The sequence below is a fragment of the Platalea leucorodia genome, assembly GCF_965183815.1.
Source record: "Platalea leucorodia genome assembly, chromosome: 10".
NCBI lineage: Eukaryota > Metazoa > Chordata > Aves > Pelecaniformes > Threskiornithidae > Platalea > Platalea leucorodia.
In genome coordinates, this window is record NC_138832.1 from 25221212 (window position 1) to 25241632 (window position 20421).

The window sequence follows — 20421 nt, forward strand, 5'->3', positions numbered from 1 at the left end:
AACACTGCAGGGTCCCACATCCTCCCACCGCCGTGTGCATGGCGCAGGCAGATCGCAGTGCATGTGCCCCGGGGAGGGGACATCTCTCCTGCAGGCAGGGCAGGAGCTGCCATGTGCATCCCAGTGATCCGGGGCAACAGAGACTGGGGGCTACAGCTTCACTTATGCTAAATCTCAAAAGGATTTCCACCACGGTGCTCCACCCCCTGCAGCACCCTTCATGCCTGGTGGCCTTGGCCCATTCACTGACAGTACACAGGCAAAGCATATTAAAATATAGTTTATTGCTGTTCTTAGTTTAAAAAACCCAAACAAACCAAACCCATTCATAACAAAACCTGTCCCCAAACCCAGTGCTATCAGAAGCAGGCATGCGAGGACACACCATTAGTGCAAAGAGGGAAGTGGCAGTGAGGGCTGGAGGGGGGGTCTGCCGTCGCTGTGTCCCCAAAGGACCCACCACGCTCACTGTACAGTATTTTTTTGCCAATGGGGCTGGCTGGGGAGGGCTAGCTGAATTCATAGGCACCGGCAAGAGCCCTTGGGGGAGCTGGAGGCATCAAATGGGGGAGGATGGGATGTCATGGCTGTGCAGAGCAGCTTTGACTCCTCTTGCATCAGCGACATTGGATGGGAAGGCATACCGCTGAGCCAGGGAGCACCAAACCTGCCCACGTATCTCCTACAGACACAGCACTTTGCAAAGCAGCTTTTTCCTGCTCTCTTAGGCTGTCTGGTACTGCGGTGTGGAAACCAGATGGATGCCCTACCCCATGCCTCCATCTCCCAGTCAGGCACCTGAATTGTTGGTGAGGACCGGGGAGGGGCTGGTGGAGCTGGAGCTGTACATGGCTGCATCTCCTGCAGTGTTCTGCAAGGCAGGGAGAGGTTTCTTAGCTCACAGGAGCGGGATCTTGCAGCCAGCAGCACATGGCCCTGGGTGCTGGCACACATGGGAGGGGTGCCCGGATCCTCAGCCCTCCATCGTCAGCCCTTCACAAGTCCCCACACTCCTCTTTCCCTTCCAGAGCAGGTCCTGACACTTTCACGCCAGGCATCATCCCCAGCATCTTCCTACCTCATGTCCTAATGGGGAGCTAGATGCACATTTGCAACTCTCTAAAAGTGAGAACAATTTGCCACTGCAATAAACTACCTGGGGCACAGCCTTTCACTGTCTTCAGATGGAGCCTGGATGCCTTGGTGGAAGAGAGGGCTTGCCCAAACGCAGGCTGCGGGGTGCTGTGCAGAAGGGCGGCTGGGCAAATTCAAAGAGCTCCAGCCCAGGTAAGATGCTGGGATCCCGGGACACCTCTTCCCGAGTGTACAGGATGGCTGGGGCCACGTGGGGCTGGCAGAGCAGCTCCAGCAGCAGATGGGGAGGCAGGGCTGGCCCAGCCATTTAGGGGGTCTCATCTCTTCCACCAAGTGCTGCTGCAGAAGGCTAGCGCTCAGCTTTTCCCATGACATGTGGTCACAGGCCATGAGACCCGTTTTTGGGGAGTAGGGATGCAGTTGCTACTGCAGCCACACAGGGATCAGTCCATACACACAGTCAGCACTGATGGCGCACTGGGGCTGCAGCCAGCCGGCAGAGGAGGAGGAGGGAGCGGCGGGGGGCTTTGAAGCAAGGTGCTATTTCTGAAAGGCAGAGGGTAGCGATGCCGTAAACCCCCTCCAGTCCCTCCCTCGGCCGGGGTTTGGTTGTGTCAGGACTGTGGAGGTGGAGGGTTCGGCCAGAGGCAGTGCTGCCGGCACACCGCGCAGTGGGGTTAGGTCATCTTCCTGACGACGCTGGCGTAGGTGTGCTCTATCTCCTCATCCGCGGGACACGTGTGGCTGAACTCATCGCAGGCATAGGCGTTGTTGAGGTAGCGCCAGATGCCCGTCATGTCTGCTGGGATCTCAAAGTCGCGGTACTTTTTGGCTGCAATCTAGAGTGGAGAGGAGGAGGAGGCTGAGACTTCCCAGACCTGGGGAAAATTCGCTCTCTGGTTTTGAGGGGGTGACAAATGCGGAACTCCCAGCCCCCTGTTTGCATCACCCCACCCTGTCACCCCCTCTTGGAGCAGGTGCCCCCACCTTGGCCCTGGGAGCTGGACCCATTACCTTGATGATATGCAGTTTGGGCAGGAGGTTGCAATCAGCCAGCGTCAGGTGGTCTCCATCCAGGAATTTCCTCTTGGAGACGGTGATGTCCTCCACGCTGTCCTGGTCAATCTCCTCGGGGAGAGGAGTGTTTAGGTAGACATCTAGCCGATGAAACTCCCTCAGCAGGGCCTTCTCAAAATCTGGGTGGGCAGGGAAACAAGTGCAGTTAGTCTGGTGTCCTGAGCTCCCAGCGCAGCCCAGGGCTGTGCCAGGGTGGCTGAGCCTCTCCCAGGCTTTGCATACAGGGACAAAGCCCTCAGGGCCATGCCGGTGGTGCACAGCACTGGACCCTGGCCAGAGTCTCTGCTCCCAGGGGATCCCAGCAGCATCACCACATGCTCCCCTCCAGCACCCGCTCTCCCCAGCGCCTGCACACGGGGCCGTTAGCCTGGTGGAGCACAGGACTGCCGCTTGCCAAGGAGGCTTTGGTGGGGAAGACAGCAGGAACCCTAGCCTGGTGGTAGGATTTGCCTGCAGACAAAAGTATTTCTCCCCCCTGAGCATGGCAGATCACAGCCCCGCAGCCCCCAGACACATTTCTTACTGATATTTGCTTCCTTGCGCGAGTTCTTGATGTACGCCGAGAACTTGGCAAAGATGTCGCTCCCCACATCGAAGGACTCCTTGTACTTGGGGCTCAGGCGCGGATACCTTTAAGGAGACACTCGGGTCAGTGCAGGCAAGGATGCAGGCAGAGATTCAGCTGCATGGTCCTCAGCTGTGTTATCTCCTGGGCCATGGTGCCCAGGGCTGGTACTGGAGGATGTAGGTTGTGGGAGATGTTCAGCTGGTTGTGGGAGAACGGTGGTGCTTTAAATTACTGCAGCTGCCACCCTGGGAGCTGTATTATCTTGGGCGTTTGCTAGGGGAAAATCACAGGGCAGAAACTGCACAGTTTGGGGACTCTGGTGGCAGCAGAGCCCTGGAGCAAAGCTCTGCCTGCAGGCAGCTCTGGCCCAGCCCAGAGGATGCATGTTGGCACGGGAGGTGTCTGGGGCAGCCAGAAGCTCCCATGACTTCCTCAGTAACAGTCTCTTGTTTGCTGATGCGTCCCAGGGTGCACTGCAAGGGCAGACACGTCCGAGGAGGCGGATGACGAATGCATTTGAAGCTTCCTCTTTTGCATGCAGCAGGAGGGCTTGCAGCCACACAGGACACGGTGCAGGCTGGCTCGGCAGGCTGCGGGCAGTGCCCTGCATGAGCTCAGGGGGACCGAGCCCCTCCCGGCAGCCCTTTGGGCCAGCTGGGCTGCTGCATTCAAGCAAAGGCATTTGCTTTCGCTCAGCTGAGCGCACCGGATACGAGCGGATAAAGGGGGTCTCACATTCCCCCTCTGCCTCGACACCAACTGCCACAGTCAGCTGCAAAACCACCAGCTCCCGGGGGTCCCTGCACCTGCAGCAACCTCCCACCGCTCTCCCTCTCCCCCCAGCCCTGCCTGCGCCAAGGGACCGGTGCATTTCCTCCCATTGTTTTCCATCCTAGCCCACCCCAGTCCCCGCGCAGCCCAACCCGCCGCCTTCCCCGGGGGAACGCAGCCCCTCAGCATCGCAACCCCTGGCCCTGCAGAGCACGGCTCAGGGTGCTGCGTGGGGAGCCAGCCCCCTCCCCGAGCTGCTCTCAGGCACCTCCTAGAACCCTGCCTCGGTTTCCCAATTTGCCGAGCACTACGCAATGCTGCGGCGTGCCTGCCAGGCCCCGAAAGGGGGAAGGAGCGAGCTTGCAATTACGTGGGTGGGCCCAGGGTCTGCTCCAGGAACTCCTCGATCTTAATGAAGTCTGTTTTCAGCTCCCTGTTGAAGAGCAAGAAGGGTGGGTTGGTGCCCGGCGCTAAATCTTTCAACTCTTCAGGTTTCCTGGAGTGGAGAAAATAAGTGGGCTCAGAGCCTGCAGCCTGTCTGCACCCACCAGCCTCCATGGGGCAAACGGATAAGGCTGCGGTGGGTGTGTGGGAGGGGGCATGGGACAGGGAGCGTCCCCGCTTGCACGCTTTGCTGGGTTTGGGGGGCTGAGAAGCGCCCTCCAGCCTCTCGGTGCCTCAGACTCATGCCCGCATCCCGCAAGACAGGGGGTCCCTGTGCCGTGCACGTGTTGGCATGCAGCTGCAGCTCTGTGCTGGCCCACCCCCTGCACCCCACGGCATGACGGGCAGTGTGTGGGCAGGGACTGTCACCCCTGCCACTCTCGCAGTGGCACGCTGGCTGCGCTGCGGGCAGGAGGGAGGAAAGTGCTGATGGGGGGAGCTGAGCCACGGGTGTCTCACCCCGCTGCTGGCACGGGGCTGGGCCATGGTGCCATCTCACCTGGTCATGTCCACTGTGGTGACGTTGAACTTGACCCCTTTGAGCCACAGCACCATGAAGAGGCGCTGGCAGAAGGGGCAGTTTCCGATGTTTTCTCCATCCAGACCAGCCTGCCGGGAAAGCAGAGAAACGAGGATTTAACCCATCGTCTGGGCTCACCCAGCCCAGATGGGATGCCTGGAGATGGAGAGCCACCAGAGCCAGCCTCTGGAGGAAGGCACACGGAGGGCTGGGCCCGGCACCCCGGCATTGCATGCTGCAGGCAGCCCCTCCCAGCACCAGGGCCTCAGCTGTAGGATCCCCTCCCTGAGCCATGGTCCTGATGCCACTGGAAAGCATTGGAGAGCATCCTCAGGATGCCCGGGGTTAGCTCCTTCCCAGAAATGTGAGATAAAGCCAGGAGGAAGAGGACAAGGAGGCAGGGGAAGGAGGTGGAGAGCGATTGCTGATGGATGGGGAGGAAGGGAGGGTCCGCTTGGCCGGGAGGCCAGGCTGGAGAGGGCGGTGAGAAGGGAAATGTGCTCATGTTTGCCAGGAAAAGAGCGGTTTGTTTTCGTGCGCTGTTAGTGTCTGCTTCCGGTTTTGTGCGCATTTAACGAACCCAGGCATGACTTCCCCGGGCTGGTGATGGCCAAGAACTACCCAAGCAGCCTCCTCAGCCTCGGGGAGGAGAAGAGGCTGGCGGTGGTGAGGCTGTGCAGAGGTGGATTCGCGCTGGCATCCCACCCAGCATCGGTGGGGAACAGAGCTGCGTGTCAGCTCCTAAAGCTTCGATCCTGTGCAGGCAGTCCCTTTCAGCCCCTCTGCATGGTCACAGCCGTGGCGTCTCAGCACTCAGGGGGCTGCTCTGTGACCAGGATGGGGTCAAACAGCAGTGGGGACATGGGAAAGCAAGGAGCCTGGGCAACCTGCCTGAGTCCCACCAGGGCTCCCTCATCAGGGTCTCACCCAGATGATGCCCATTCAGCAATCCCAAGGGAAAGCAACAGCAGGTGGAGTGAAGCTCATTTCCTTGCTGTGTAGCAACTGAAAATATCCTCTGCAAAAAGGACTGAAACTCCTTAGGAGGAGTTTGGTCAAGAGGAATGGGGCAGATTCCCCCCAGTGCGTGAAAACTGGCACAGATGCCGCTCAGAGAGGGAAGTTGTGCTGTGGTATGAGAGGTAAAATGGCTCACAGGAAACTCGACTTCTTTAAGAGAATTAACTAGTTCCTCAGCTGCACGTGAACCGTGGTCCTCCGGCACATGTGGCAGTCCTGCCGCTGCAGGGAGGAGCAGCACAGCTCACGCCCACTCCTTCACGGAGGGATGCTGCTCCCACGGAGCGGCTTGTGTCAGCCCATGAGCCCCAGTGGGATGGCTTGTGCCCTGTGGCTCTGCGCTAAGCCTTGATATCAGCTGGCGAGCTGAAGTCCAGAGGCTAAGCAGGAGGGTGATGAGATTTGGGAGGATCTGGTGGTGCAGAAGCCAAGTAGCAGCAATAACATACAGGGTGAGCAGCTGGAGGTGGCTCCAGAGCTCGCACCTCACTGGGACCCCAAAGACAGGATGACTGCGGATGCTTCATTAGCAGAAGATGCAGAGACCTGTGCCTGGCTCTCCTGGGCTGGAGGTAAATGCTACAAATCACCTTTCTGTATCTACAGGTGCCCAGAAACCTGTGGACTCTGGAGTGCTCAGCTTCTCCAGGAGAGAGACAGCAGCCTCAAACTCACCCTAAGGGAGACGGTAAACTGGTGAAAACAAAACCCTGACACTCTGAGTGGTCAGCTGGAGGTGATGGTCTGCTTTTCCACTCTGCCAACACCTTTTAGTCCTTCCAGAGGAATGTAAATTACTTTTAACCGGTATTTCCTATGCTCAGCTGTCATGAAATGATGCTCCTGAGAAAGGAAATGGGAACTGAGAAATGTATTGATTCTCTGGGATACACCCAGAAGTGAAACTGAATTCACACATGAGGCTTTTTGCTGGCTATTAATAAGAAAGGCTCCCGGGCAGCTGCCGCTCAGGGGCGTCCCGTGTCAGTTTATAACAAATAAGGCTTCTTTGGTAACGGATAAAATTGTGTATCAGATGTCCTGTGAGGGAGCTGGAGGGGAGAGTCAGAAAACAGCCACGAGGGCTACCTGTTGGCATGTCAGCAGGGTATCTCTGCTCCCCTTCCCCTCTCCATCGTCGCTGGCACCCACAAGCCAAAACTAGTGCCGTCCTTTGGAGCACCTCCAACACCAACAGCTCAGAAGGTGCTTTTGTGGCTGCCTGGCACGAGGACTGATGCTTTCCTCCCTGCTCTCCTGAGATGGCCCTTGCTGGTGGCAGAGGAGAGGGCAGCCGGCCAGCTGCGCTCCCCTTTGCTTTCCTCGCTCAGCACAAGGCTGGGAGCGAGGGGGGTTAATTGCAATTTATCTTGTTGGCCCCATGGGAGCCGTTGTGCCAAGCCAAGGCAGTGAGTGGCTCGGAGTCACAGGAGGGGCAATGGTGGTGCTGGAGGGGACAGGGGGTGGGCGGGATGTCCCGCACTGGGGCTGCTCGGGGCTCGGGCTGTGCTTGCTGGCTTCAGGCTTCTCTGTGCTTGTCTTGTAGCTCCAGCCTCTGAGCAGCTCAGGCTGGTTTTCCCCCTTGTCTTCTAAAAATAGAGAGGTGGGGAATTTTGGACCAGAGTGAAAGGAAAATCAGGATGGCCTCTGCAGGGGAAAAAAAAATAAGCTAGGACCATCCTAGGATGCTCAGAGCCAAATTTTTATCTCGAGGAAGCGGAGGGCAGCTCCACCAGCACTCGGGCGCTGCCGAGAGGGCACCGGGCTCTGGCGTGGCCCTGCTGGCCCCCACGGGGCCATGGGGAGAACCCTCCTGGAGCCAGGGGAGCTCGGGGGAAAGGGGTTTGGGGAGACTCATAGCCCCACGCCCTTCCTCCCCAGCAAAAGCCCAGCAGTACGGCGGGGAAGTCATCGCTCTTCACTTCCTTCTCGGGAGAGAGCCTCTTTCCCTGCTCTCCCCAGGCTGCAGCCCGGGGACCGGGGCGGGGGTGCGGAGCCTGCAGCCCCCCAGACTGACTTCCCTCACTCTTTTCCCCTCTGGATGATGGATAAACACAGCATGGGCCAGCACAGCATCTCCAGGGAGGTGCAGGCTTTTAGCCCCAGCTCTCTGAGGCCTCACAAGGCTGCACGAGGCATCAAAACCCCAAAGTTACTTAGCAGTTCCTGTGGTTTCCCCCTCGGTGAAACAGCATGAAACGCAGTGGGAGGAGAGAGCAGCTCTGCATGCTTGGGGCACTGCTAAGTGCTCAACACCCACCGGGACCTGCCCACGGTTCCTACAGCCTCCCCGAAAGCCGGGAAGCAGCCTTGGAGGTGGCTAAATGCCTTATGGGGCTCAGGGGCAGAGCCTGCTCCCGGGCAGGGTCCCAGTGGGATGATGCTCTCACCGGGACCACAGCAGGGTGAGAAATTGTCAGCCCTTTGGGGACTGCCCACCCCAACCCAAGGCAATGCAGGAGCTGCTTCACACCCACCCTGTCCTCGCCAAGTTAACTTCAGCGTGTGCCAAAGCGAAAGGTGGCCAGGAGCAGCGTGCCGGTAGGCACTTGTGGGAGCACCGGCTCCCCCGTGATTTACGGCTGTCGCGGGTTACACCAGCAGCTGTGTCTCGGGCAGACCCCAGCCCAGGAGAGGTGCAAGATGCTGATGGCACGGGAGGGTGCCTGTCTGCAGCCGGGAGCTGCTATGACTTTGGTAAAACTGGGGCCTGAATGGTAGGAGAAGGAGGCACAGCATCAATTTGTCTGTTAACACACAAGGCAGAAGGGTTTTTTCGCGCTAAATTAAGGCATGGGGGAAGTCCTGACGACGCTGCTGCTTTGTTTTCGGTTTCCGTTCCCTCTGAAAACCCCCTTGAAGGTGCTGCCGCCATTGCAGTCACCTCATGTATCGTTTCCCTCTTGTCCCCAGCCATCCTGAGGAAAAAGTGGTGCTAAGAAGGGAATTCAAGACCCAAATTTCTTTCACCAAGAAAATACACTTGTCTGGATTTGGCTCAGCCGAGCTCAGTGCCTGGTAAGCACCGCCGTGGCCACAGTTTTGGCAAGGGGATTGGAGAGATCCCTCCTGCAAAGGCTCAGATAATCCTTTCCAACACATATTTCCAGCTACGACACAGCACTGCTGGGTGCCTGCACCACGGAAGCCAGTGCCTCCAGCCAGGCACCGCGGTCCTTTCGGGCACCAAGCTGCCCTAGGAGGAGAGGAGCGAAACCTGCGGGGCTGAGTGGCAGCGGGGAAACCGCCCTTAAAAACCTCGATGTGGTGGCACAGGGAGGCATCGCTCCCCCCGGCCGCTGTCACTTGACGGTGTGTCCCGGGGCACTGCTGGCACTGCTGCTCGTACACCCAGTTACCAGTCGCCAGCTTTGGCTCCTCTCTTTCTACACCCCGCATGTCCGTTGCAGATATTTTGAACTCGAGTGTTAAAATGTTCCAGGGGAAGTGCTTGGAAAATTGCTTAACAGGGGAAAAAAAAAACATTTCCAGCGAATAATCCCCCCCAGGCTGCTCTGCGAAGCTGCCCCATCCCGCCCACACACGGGCACCCACGCTGGCTCCCCAAGCCATCCACGCTCTCTTTCGCAACCTTGGCTTGCAGGAGAAGCTGAAGTGGCTGTTCTCAGCCCTCACGCTTGCTGTTCCCAGGCTGGGGATTGTCTTATCTGGGTTTTGAGAGGCCCATGTGTGCCCGCTCCTTCATTACACCAGCTGCCAGCAGCGCCGTTCCCCCGGAGTATGCGACCGCTGCAAGACCAGGGCATCTTCCAGGATGCTGGGCGTGACGCCCCACCGGTCCCCGCGCCACCGTGTGCCTGGTCCCCTCCTCTGGGCACCCGCCTAGCCAGCCTTCATGGCGAGCGATCCCAAACTTGGTACCCATCTCCAGCCTCCCAAAATGCGAAGACACCCACAGATTTCCACCCTTCGCCCAGCTGGAGCCTGGTGAGGATGAGCCTGCAGGGAACTGCCGAAGACCAACCATCCCCCTCAAGACCCACCTTCACAAACAGCTCGATCTCAGGCTCCTTGGTGGCGTTGTGCTGCCGACTCTCCATCCCAACAGCGTGGGGAGGGACTGCTGGCCGCTCACTGCTGTGGTGAGTTGGTCCGTCCTTTGCGGAGTGCCGACAGGGGAGGCTTTCGGAGGGCTGGCGGCTCAAGCACCTCGGCTGCGCTCGCGCCCCGTGGAGGGCTGGGGCTTGCCTTTTCCTTCCTTTTGAAGCGGGGAGGAGCGATGGGGTGTGCGCCGGGACCTGCCAGCGGGGAGGGGGAAGCTGCAGGGCCTCCCAATCGTGACTCAGCACGGGTCTATCTGGATGTGTTCACGGGTCCCCTTCCAGTCTATCACACCCTCCCAGGCGTTGCTCCGGTGCCTCCGAGCAGTGGGCTGGCGGCCCAGGCGGCCCCGGCACCGCTGCCGTCACCTCCCAGCTGGGAGCGGGGGGGGTTTCGCAGAGGAAGCGTCTCGCCTGCCGCTCCTCGTGCTGCTCCGGTCTGGTCTTGCCCCTTCACCAGCCTCCCACCCTTGCACCCGGACACCGGTGCCCCAGGGCTCGCCACTTCTTTATCTCTTTGAGATGAACCAAGCTGAGCTTCCCACTGCCTTCCCCCCTCCTGCTGCTGCATCACGATGGGCAGCTACCAGAAGGGAGGGTACCGCTCCTCTCCTGCCCACCACCCCCGGGGTTCCCCCCCGGGTGGGGTCCTCTGAGCACCCCCCACTGCAAGGAGTGGGGGCTGAGTGGGGCAAGGGTTCAGGGAAGCCGAGCGGGGCAACCTGGCCGCCTGCCACCAGCTCTTTGCAGCTGGCCAAGCGCTGCACAGACCTTGAGCAAGAAGCATTGCAAAACAGCCAAGGAGGGAAAGCTAAGAGGCTGGAGCGCGTCGGGGTGCAGCGGGGAACCCCAGAGCACCACTGGCAGCAGCCCAGCCGGGGCAGTGCGTGGCGGGGTGATGGGAAGGGATGTCTCCAGGGCTGACCCCCTGCAGGGCCCCGTTCCTGGAATTCGGGCTGTTTCTCAGGAAGGATGACCAGCTTGCTTTCCTCCCCAGGATGGGAGGGATCCATCAGATCATCCTGGCTGCTGTCCCAGCGGAGGCAGTTTCCCAGCACCCACGGGCTTAACTCCTCTCTTGGGTGAGTCCCGTCTCGCACCTTGGGACACCGTAGCTGGTACCGAGCTTTGCACAAAATGGGGATCCCAATTGCTTGAGTTAGCACCCTCCCAGCTCAGCTAAGCTCAGACTTTCCTAAAAATAATCAAACCCTGATAAGAAAGCCTCCACCCCGAGGCAATTAGGCTGGGAAATGATTTCACAGGCTCCTGAAGGAGTCCCCCCAAGGGAGATGTTTCTCTGGGGTACGGCTGCACAGCCCAGAGTGGTGCTTACACTGGCAGCTGCACAGGAGGGGCTGGGGGGGCATTTTTCTTTCTGCCCTATCAGAGCTTTTGGAGAACTTGAAACTTCACCCAATGGGACAGGAAACTCTGTCTGACGTTCTCATAAGCGAGAGGGATGAATTAATGGTGTTGCGAGTGCCAAGCGGGGCCACGGCAGCACGCTCAGCACAAGCTCGGCACTCATCTCGCTTCCCCGACCCAGCTCCCGCTGCAGACCCCTGGGTGATGTGTGCCGGTCCCTGCTGCCGCCCCGGCCCCCGCCTTGCTGCCCCTCCCTGAGTGATGCTGAGCCTGCGGGGAGCTGCGCCGGCTCCTGGCACTGCCGGCCGCTGCCTTCTCTGCTGACCTCAGCCCAGGGGCAGGGCGAGCAGCTCCTGCCCGTTGTGTTTCCCTCCAAGCTGCCAGCTGAAGCAGCAGGCAGGGATTTAACTTCTGCGGGGTGGGGGGCACGGAGATGGCACAGTGCCCTCCTCGCCAGATGTCGGAGCACCCAATATCTGGCCCTGTGGAGGCTGTGGGGGCAGAAGGGCAGCAGCAAAGAGGTCCCTGCCTGCGGTGTTTGATGCAGGGAGGGCGTTTGCCTTTTCTGCAGGAACAGCTGCCTTGGGAGGCAGTGCAGGCAGCCCTTCCCTTCCTTCTCAAATGGTGAATGACCGGACATTTGCCGAGATGAAGATTACAGCACACATGTATCCGGATTTCTGCCTCACCATGTCCGTGAGAAAGCAGGGGGCACGTTGGAAACCTCACCAAGCCCCATCCCTCTGCTCAGGGGTGGGAGGTGGGAGGGAAGGGGCTGCCGGTTTCTCCGCCAGCGATGGTGATGCCAAGGCACAGCGCCCGCTCACCCGCCATGGAGTGCCTTTGAAAACATGTCCCTCCCTCCCCGTGGGAGGTGTCCCTGTGCTGAGAGTGTCCCAGCTGTCCAAAGCAGCCCCTTGCCCTGGGCAGCAGACAAAGAGCGGGTACACAGGCGCCCGCCCGGCCCCGGCGCTTTGGCAGGGCAGAGAAGCGAGCCATTGTCCCTGCGCACTGCCAGCCCCGGCACCAGCCGCTGTCGAGGACCGGACCGGCAGAGGCTGCCTGGTGGGACGCAACAGAGCCGGCAGCAGTTGCGCCATGGCCGGGCTGGTGGGGCCAGCAGCAGCCCTGGTCCTCCTCTGCCTGGCTGTGGGGCTGGAGGCCAGCCCAGAGCTCTCCGGTGAGTCGGGGCGCAGGCAGGGCGATGAGGGATGGCGGGGACCGCGCTGGTGTGAGGGGAGGGTGAAGCGTCAGCCGGGTTCGTGGAGCAGGGACAAGTGAGGCACAAACCAGTGCAGGCCAGAGGGAGTTTGCAAAAAAGACCTGTTTTATTTTATCCCCACAGCAGGGCTGGGATCTGAAAACACCCCGTGCACATCCCACAGCCCTGGTGTAAGTGAGGGAGCAGCTCCCCCCGCTGCTGCTGCGCTCCCTCGGACAGTTTTGAGGCAGAAATGCAAAAAAACAAATCTTAAGACAGTCCCCAAGCTTTCCTGAGACCCCCCCTAGCCATGATGCTCATGTCCTCAGTGCTGGGCAGTGTGTGGAGCTGAAGGCTCCTGGAGCACCCAGGGCTCCCCAGCAAGCCTTTGCTGCTCTGAGGAGGCGAGGGAAGAGATGGGCTGAAGCTCTACCCAGTCCCTGGCCGGAGCCGGTGGCTGCAGTCCCTAGCCAGAGCCACCCATGAATAGGGGGGCTGCAGGGTGCACTGCCACAAGGCACAGCACAGGCCAGATCCTCTCCCCGGGGGCGACGTCGGTGAGCCTTATAGATGTAGCTGAGGCAGAAATTTGGGATCCCTTGTGCCCCAGTGCTTGGGACAGTCAGGATGGGTGCAGGCAGGCTCGGTGCCCGGGGGCTGCCGTTCCTCTGAGGGATCTTCCAGAAACAGCCACGCACACCTTCCACTCCACTCTGCCGGGCCCGGGCGGCGCAAGAGCCCGGCACGTTGCCACCGAGCGCGGCAGGGCGGGCTGCAGCAGAGAGGATGTGATTTCATCTGGGCAGAGCTAACTGCACGACCGCACCATCAGGGACTGAGTCAGCCGCACCGGCAGGCGACTAGAATCACTCGCAAAATCTGCCTGCAGCCTCCTTGCCATGGTTTCACCCCCCCAAAAAACCCCATCTTCGCGATTGCTCACTGCCCCAAAATGGTGTGATGGAGAAACCTCTGTCCCAGTGGCACTGTTTGAGCCTTGGTTTTAAAATACAAACCACGGGTACTGCCAGCAGGCACGGCAGCAGAGGAGGGTGCCTGCTGCAAGGCAGGGTGGATTTGGGGAAACTCATTTCTCCCCCTCTGCAGCCTCCACGAGAGCCTGGCTGCTGCTGTAGGCGTGGAGCTGCTGCAGGGGATGCAGAGCAAGGAGATGGGGACCGGCAGCCCAGGCAGGGTCCCATGCCCCTCATGGCCCGCAGTGTCTGGTGATACGGGGCAACCGGAGGAGAGGGGCAGGACGGGGCTTGTCCTTCCCCCCTCTTCGGGGGCACTGCACCCCAAGGGGCTGATCTAGCTCTGTGTCCTCCAAGGAGCATCTCACTGGAGCTTTGACCCAGCTAAAACAGCTTGTCTGTTCCCATCCACCCTCCTCCACCTCTCCTTTCCTCTCTCCTCCAGCGCGCAGAGGAGTGAGCAAGGGCTCACTTGCACAAGGCTGGTGGCCCTCCCACTTGCTCATCCCAGGCTTGCAAGGAGAAATGCCAGTAGCTGCCCGTGTCCAAGGGAAAGATTAACTCTGAGCGGGGTCAGCTCCCAGCCGTGTCCACTGATGTCTCCCACAGAGGGATGCTGGCCGCAGATGCCAAAGGGTTAGCAGCAGCAGGGAAGGTGAAAGGGGCCCTTTGTGCAGCTGAGCCTGGTACCGGTTTACAGAGGGACAGAGGCAGAAGCGTGGGGCTGGAGCCAGTGCTCCCACCTTCTTACATTGGCTTGGGGGAGTTCGACACGCTGCGGGCTGGGGGACAGGGCACATGTCCTGCCCTGGACCCCAGCACTGGGCTGGGGCTGGGGTGTGAGTCCCTCCAAGGACCCCACAGCTGGCAATTGGGGTCTGACCCACCCAGCAGCCCAGGGTCCTGCCTGGCAGGTACCAGGTTGCCCTGTCCCCTCCTCCCAGCCTCAAAATGATGCTTCCCATTTGCTTTTGTTTTGTTCAAAGGCCTGATGCAGGCTGCTCTGTCCAGGGCCATACACATAATTTTTTGTCAGCTTTTCCTGCTTCCTCAGCCTGCTCCAGCAACCAGTGCCTGCTCAGAGCACCTCTGGCAGCTTGCAGAGCTTTTACTAAAACAGCTTCCTCACTCACCCAGCACAGCTGATACCAGGCAGGGTGTTAAACCCTCTTAAAGGCTGAGCAGGACAGCCCCACCTTACTGTTCCTTCAGGGAAAACAACAGGGTAAGCGGTCTGGGACACAAACTAGGGAGGATTAAAAGAGAGATATAGCCCATGCTGGAAATTGAGGGAGAGAAGGGCCAGTGCACGTCGGAAAGGCTGTGGGCTGGGAATGGCTTGCACTGATGCACTGGGCTTCTCCAGCAGAGGCCCAGGGTCAGCTGGGCTCAGATGATGACTTGGTGGCTCACGCCCATCCATACCGATGCAGCCAACCGTGGGAGCTCGCAGCAGCCGCTGGACCCTTCTCTCCTCCAGCTCATGGCTTGGCATCATGTGGCAGAAAGCATCATCCTCTCCCTGACTCCGGTGATCATCTCTGGGTGATCGTCTCTGGCTCATCCTTGCTCTCTCCTCCCCATGTCTCCATAACAAGCCTGACTTTCTCTAAACCCTTGAGTACTCCTCATGGGAGTCTTCCATATGTTTTTTCTGACCTGTCATCCTGCCTCCAGCTTTTGCTTCCCTTTGCTAACCAGCTTGGCTACTCCATGCTGCTTTCCAGCCTCTTGGCTGCAATGCTGGATATAAGATTTGCTGCAAATCCACCTTCTCTGCCACAGCCCCACTCTGGTCCTGTTTGCCCCATAAATGCCCCAGCCCAGGACGTCCTCACTTCCACCGGCTGTCAGGAGCCCAAGCACCGCCACCGCCATGGTCCCGGTGTCTCCTCCAGCCAATGCCACCCATGTTCTCCCCTTCCAGGGTACCTGCGCAAGGTGCTGAGGAACCACACCGCCCACACCTGTGACGGGGAGCAGCTCCTCATCGTCTGCCCTCGCAAGACCACCATCAGCATCCTCGGCGCTTTCTACGGACGTCGCGTACCCAGCCCCAACCTCTGCCCCAGCCCTGGCAATGCCTCCCAGGAGAGCACCGAGTGTACGTCCGCCACCGCCCACCTGGTAAGGGCAAGGGGTCCCAAGGGACTGGGCTGCACACCCCTCCTTCCCCAGGTCACTGGGCTGCCTGCTTGGGCTGGGTGGCTGCAGGCAGCACAGCCTCCCCGTGCCCTGAGGGAGGCTGCTGCCATCGGCATCGGGATTCACCCTTGGGATCCTTTTCCCGGAGCGTTTTGGGTGGGTTAAGGGTGGACAAGACCTTCTGCGGTGGGTCCCAGGATGGGGCAGGCCTGCCAGAGGAGCCTGGCAGGAGGCACTGCTGCATCCTGAGCTGGCTTTTGGAGTAATCCTGCAGGACACAGCAAGCTCGGAGAAAGCCCTGGCAGCTGGGGCTGGGTCCCGGGATAGGAGTGGTACAGCAGCCGGGGTGCCAGGCTTGGGAAGCGGGACAGGGGCCCATGAGGGATGCTGCGCTCAGCCCTGCAGGTGCATCCCCTGGGGTTAGCACAGAGCTCGGCTCTTCCCCAGCCAGAAGAAGCACCTGTCTGTGCTGGCAGCTCCCAAGAAGTGGATTAATGAAGCAAGCCCAAAGGAGGGTCTGTTGATTGCAGTAGCCAGCGCAGGCAGAGGGGAGGAAGGCAGGGGCTGGCAGAAGGGAAGGGACCTCTCCGAAGCTGATGGCTGGCTGGAGGAAGCACTCACCAGGCTGCTCCAAAAGCTCCACGGCCTGCTCCGTGCTGCAGCTGTGCTCAATTCCTTTTTGTGTTTGGGGGAAAACCCTGTGCCTGGTGAGGACACCAGCCCTCCACCAGCCCCACACATGAGACACCGTGAGCAGCTTGAGGAACGGGGCAGAGAGGAGCTGGGAGGGATGTCGTCCCTTGGCGTCCTGCAGCTTCACCCTGGCTTCTGGCTCTCCACGCCAGCATGACTGGCCTCAGCATCCGTGGCCTTGGAATGCCTTCAACCAGGTGGGCTGTTGCAGCTGGCAGCAGCCCAGTCCAGGCATCATAGCAGGCACCTGGGAGGGAGCAAGGAGACCAATAACGCTCATTCTGCAAAGCCTCGAGCGTGTGTGCTTTGCCAGCCAAACTCCTCCAGTTCTCAGCTACTTCAGCCTTGGCTGAACACGGGATGGAGCCCCGTCTCCTGGGGGCTGCACTCGCCCATGACCCCCTCCTCCCGCAGGAGCGCCTGGGGCTGGAGCTGGCCTTGTAGTCACAGGAGCCTGGTCGCCGCCTTTTCTGGGGCCCTGCTCAGCCGGACAATGCTCTTCGGCCCCAGCTGCAAGTCCCTGGTCCGGCTACTGAGCTCTTCCCATGGCCGGGGAGAGGCTGCACCCGCCGGCTGCGGGAGAGTGGGTGAGATGGGCAAGGCGCCATGCCAGGCACTGCACGCCCGAACCATACCCGCTTCTCCCTCCTGGTCACAGGGCTCTGACAAACCCAGGGCAGCCGGATGCCTGGCGGGGGCCAGCAGGAGGGTCCCTCCACGGGGACAGGGTTTCACGTGCTACTTTTCTATTCCTGTTCCAGCTCCTTGCTAGGGCTGGGGCAAAACCGCAGCAAACCCGGCTGCGTGCAGCTGCGTGTGGGGAGGGGAACACGGAGCCGGAGAAGAGGAACAAGAGCTGAGGGGCCGGTTCCCTGCTCCGGGAGCTCGCAAGGCTCTGCGGGCCGGTCCTGCTCCAGCCGCAGATCCCCTCCCGGCATCCTGCATGTCCCAGGAGCTCTCCAAGCACCGAGTTGGACCGCGCTGGCATGGAGGAGAAGGGACGCCTGGAGGCTGCTGCTGAGGCTCAGCTCTGTTTAGGCAAAACCTGGGGAGAGAGATTAATTGCCCAAGCCCAGGCTGCCGGGAGATCCCCGCCAGAGCCACGGGCCGCCGTGGGCAGGCAGGGACAGCGGGCAGCGGCAGAGGCCACCCCGGTGGCCAGCGGGGGCGCTGCCCGAGCAGCCGGCGGGGCGAACCCGCGTCCCCCTCTTGTGGCCGCGCCGCTGCATTGCACGGAGCCCGGGGGCGGGCGGCCGGGACGTGCGGGCGTTGCACGGAGCCGGGTCAGTGTGCACGCCTGCACGGGCGTTGCACGGAGCCGGGTCAGCGTGCACGCCTGCACGGGCGTTGCACGGAGCCGGGTCAGCGCGCACGCCTGCACGGGCGTTGCACGGAGCCGTGTCAGCGTGCACGCCTGCACGGGCGTTGCACGGAGCCGGGTCAGCGTGCACGCCTGCACGGGTGTTGCACGGAGCCGGGTCAGTGTGCACGCCTGCACGGGTGTTGCACGGAGCCGTGTCAGTGTGCACGCCCATGGGTGTTGCACGGAGCTGCGTTAGCATGCACGCCTGCATGGGTGTTGCACATGCATGGCATGCTGTGGTGCTGGCGTGCGTGCCGACACAGGTACTGGCAGACGTGCGCTGGCACCCAGCTCTGTGTAGGTGCAGGGGAGGAACTGATTCAGGAACCAACACATGAAGCAGGGTGACTGCGGTGGCAGGGGGCTGTGAGCAGCCATAGGACACCTCTGTGGGGTGAGAGGCCATTTCCCTGAGCCTGGTGATGGCACGGAGGGAGAGGAGGCGCGAACAGCCTCAGGACTCCTCACCCACCTTCACGTCTGTCCCGCTTTGCTCTCCAGAAGCTGCTGGCTGAGTGCCAGGACCAGCAGTGGTGCCAGTTCTCCGTGCACAGCCAAGTCTTTGGGCCGGACCCATGCCCTGGGACACACAAGTACCTCATCGCTTCCTACAAGTGCCGGCCAGGTGAGGTGGAGAGGGGCCTGGGCAACGCTGTGTGGGCTCTTCCCTGGCCTCGGCTGCTCAGAAAGGGGCAGAGAGGGAAGCTGAGCTGCTCCTGTATCTTGCAGCCCTCCTCCAGCCCTGCCCTTGGCAGCTCTCAGACCCTTGGCTGGGCTAAGGGAGGAGGGGGCTGCAGGTGATTCGGTATGCATTGGGATGCTCGGCGGTGTCACTCCCCAGGGAACCATCGGGTCAAAACCGTGTGCGAGAACGACAAGCTGAGGCTGCAGTGCCGACCAAAATCCATCCTGGCCATTTATTCTGCAAATTACGGACGATTCCTGCGGGGCAAACCGGAGTGTGATGCCCTGAACACTGGGGGACCCCATATAGGTACACCGGAACAGTTCAAGCCAGAAATGGGGCCAGGAGCCATGCAGAGAGCGTGGCACAAGTATGCCATTGGGCTGCACCTGTGCCCCTTGGCCCCAGCTGGCTGGTGCCCAGTGAGCAGGGGCAGGCAGGGTCCATGCCCCATGTCTTTGCAGAGTGCTTGGCTCCAGACGCTCTGCGGAGGGTCTCCAAGAAGTGCCACCGCAAGGGGAACTGCACCGTAGCTGCTGACCGGGCCACCTTCGGGGACCCGTGCCTCCCTGGCATGAAGAAACAGCTGCGAGTCTCCTACACCTGCGGTGAGAGCCACCTGTGGGGCTGGGGGCATGGGGGCCACTGGCTGAGCCCCTCCTGTGCCCACCCAGTGCCATGCAGGCAGGGGCACGGGGCTCCCTGGGGAGGCAGGGGGCTGCTGGGGGTGAGCAGGGTGGTGATGCTCGGTGTGTGCTCTCCTTGCAGTGCCCAAGCAGCTGCTGGAGGAGGTGGGCCCTGACACCTCGGACCCCTTCCTGCTCTCGGACTACATGCATGGTAACATGGGGGGGAGACTACACCAAAAGTGGTGCGGCATCGTGTCTGCGCCCGGGTGAACCACCCCTTCCATGGCCTGGCTCCATCTGTGGTACCCACCGCTGGCACGAGCCCGGCAGCTCCATCCCAGCATCGCTGTCCCGTGGCTGAAGCCACCCATCAGTCGGTGCCCATGTCTGAGGGGCTGGAGATATGTTGTCTGCTGGGAGCAGGGGAGAGGAGGACCCACAGGGGAGCATCCCCGCGGGCAGAGGAGCGCTTGTGCAGGAAGGAAGGAGTGTGGCATGGGGAAGGAGGCAGGCAGGGGTAGGCAGCTGGGCAGCGGGGCACTGTGGAGCACCTCGTGTCTCAGCCCGCGTCCCCTTGTTCGCTGCAGGTGGATGGTACAAAGGGCCCAGGTTCTCCAGGCTCCGGGAAGACCGGATGATTTTTACTAGCTCTCTGGCAGCTTTTGCCCACCTTTGGGGTACGTGCCCTCCCCGGCTCTCACGCAGCACCCAGGGGAGCGGGACAGGCTTGGGAGGGTGACTCAGGTCCCGTGATGGCCCTCGCTCAGCCCAGGGCTCGGCTCAGAGGCAGCCAGACCCCAGACCCCTCCGGCAGGGTCAGCAGGCGCGCGAGGGAGGAGGGCACCAAGTGCCCATGCTGGTTTGGGGGGGCCATGTAGAGCGGGAGCTTGGAGGTTGAACGAGCCCCGAGGTCCCGCAGCACTGGCAGTCGCAGTGGTGCTGCAGTCCTGCCTGCGGACCTTCCTTCTCCAACGGGCTGAATTACCCGCTGGGTCTCCTTCCTTCCTGCCCTGTCGGCAGGGGCACTGATGGAGGGCACCTCTGCGGGCAAAAATTTCCCTTGCCAGGGGAAATTACTCATTTAAATCCCTGGCAAGATGATTCCTCCCACCATGCTGCCTACCCTGCATCCCAGTGGGGGGTTTCTATGGGGAAAGGGGCATTTCACGACACTGGTGGGTGCTGATGAAGCTCTGGGTGATGCTGCCATGATCACTGGGGCAGGGTCTGTCCTGCCCCTGCAGCCTGGGTGCTGAGGGCATCCCTGCTCCCCTCCTCTTCCTCCCATGTGCCTGGCAGAGGGGGTTTTCTGGTATACCGCAGGCTGCGGAGGCAGTTTGTACCCTGGTGTCTCTCTTTGCTCTTCGCCCCCCAGGCGTCCCAGAGAAAGTTGGCCTTTACTTTCTTTGCGGGGTCTCGGGAGGCCTCATGCTCCTGCTGTGCATCATCAGCCCCAAAACGACCTTCCTCCAGGAGGTGGGGAAGGCCCTCAAAGACCCGGAGCTGGGGAGCAGCTCAGAGCTGAGCAGGACCAAGCTGCGGGATGAGCAGGACGAAGACCTTCCTGATGACAGCTCCTCAGACTCCTCCTTCCGCCGCCTCACCCGCACCTACCGGGCCACCGACAGCATCTTTAGCCCTGAACTGACGGCAGCCATGGAGGGAGCAGTGGAGCACCAGGGCCGCGGCGGGGAGGAGATCTGGATGCCCAAGGAGTCGAGCCCATATGCCATCCACAAGATCAAATCAGCCACCAAATAAGAACCAGAAGAAGATGGCCAGAGAGCAGTGGGTGGTGGAGGCTAAG

General features: G+C 60.9%; 2 protein-coding genes across 7 annotated transcripts; one reads left to right on the forward strand and one right to left on the reverse strand.

The window, feature by feature from the left end:
- Positions 1-264: 264 nt before the first annotated feature.
- Positions 265-9931, reverse strand: LOC309595838 (chloride intracellular channel protein 2-like). 2 transcript variants are annotated; one of them, XM_082323243.1, is made up of 6 exons: positions 9500-9931; positions 4455-4564; positions 3882-3944; positions 2696-2802; positions 2110-2291; positions 265-1934 (listed from the first exon to the last, which is right to left on the reverse strand). In XM_082323243.1, the coding sequence occupies exons 1-6, from the start codon at positions 9554-9556 to the stop codon at positions 1773-1775; spliced, it is 681 nt and encodes a 226-aa protein (XP_082179369.1). In that variant the 5' UTR covers positions 9557-9931; the 3' UTR covers positions 265-1772. The 2 variants fall into 2 exon arrangements, with proteins under 2 accessions (XP_082179369.1, XP_082179368.1); XM_082323242.1 differs by having other exon boundaries at positions 3882-4007; positions 9500-9919.
- A 171-nt stretch (positions 9932-10102) lies between these two features.
- Positions 10103-20375, forward strand: LOC309595836 (protein eva-1 homolog C-like; the record flags this gene model as incomplete). 5 transcript variants are annotated; one of them, XM_082323238.1, is made up of 10 exons in its annotated part: positions 10103-10439; positions 10554-10638; positions 11496-12104; positions 15027-15226; positions 17802-17925; positions 18142-18294; positions 18450-18593; positions 18754-18825; positions 19202-19291; positions 19990-20375. In XM_082323238.1, the coding sequence occupies exons 3-10, from the start codon at positions 11546-11548 to the stop codon at positions 20373-20375; spliced, it is 1728 nt and encodes a 575-aa protein (XP_082179364.1). In that variant the 5' UTR covers positions 10103-10439; positions 10554-10638; positions 11496-11545. The 5 variants fall into 5 exon arrangements, with proteins under 5 accessions (XP_082179364.1, XP_082179361.1, XP_082179362.1 ...); XM_082323235.1 differs by having other exon boundaries at positions 10359-10638; XM_082323236.1 differs by having other exon boundaries at positions 10359-10638; positions 11502-12104.
- Between the last annotated feature and the right edge of the window lie 46 nt (positions 20376-20421).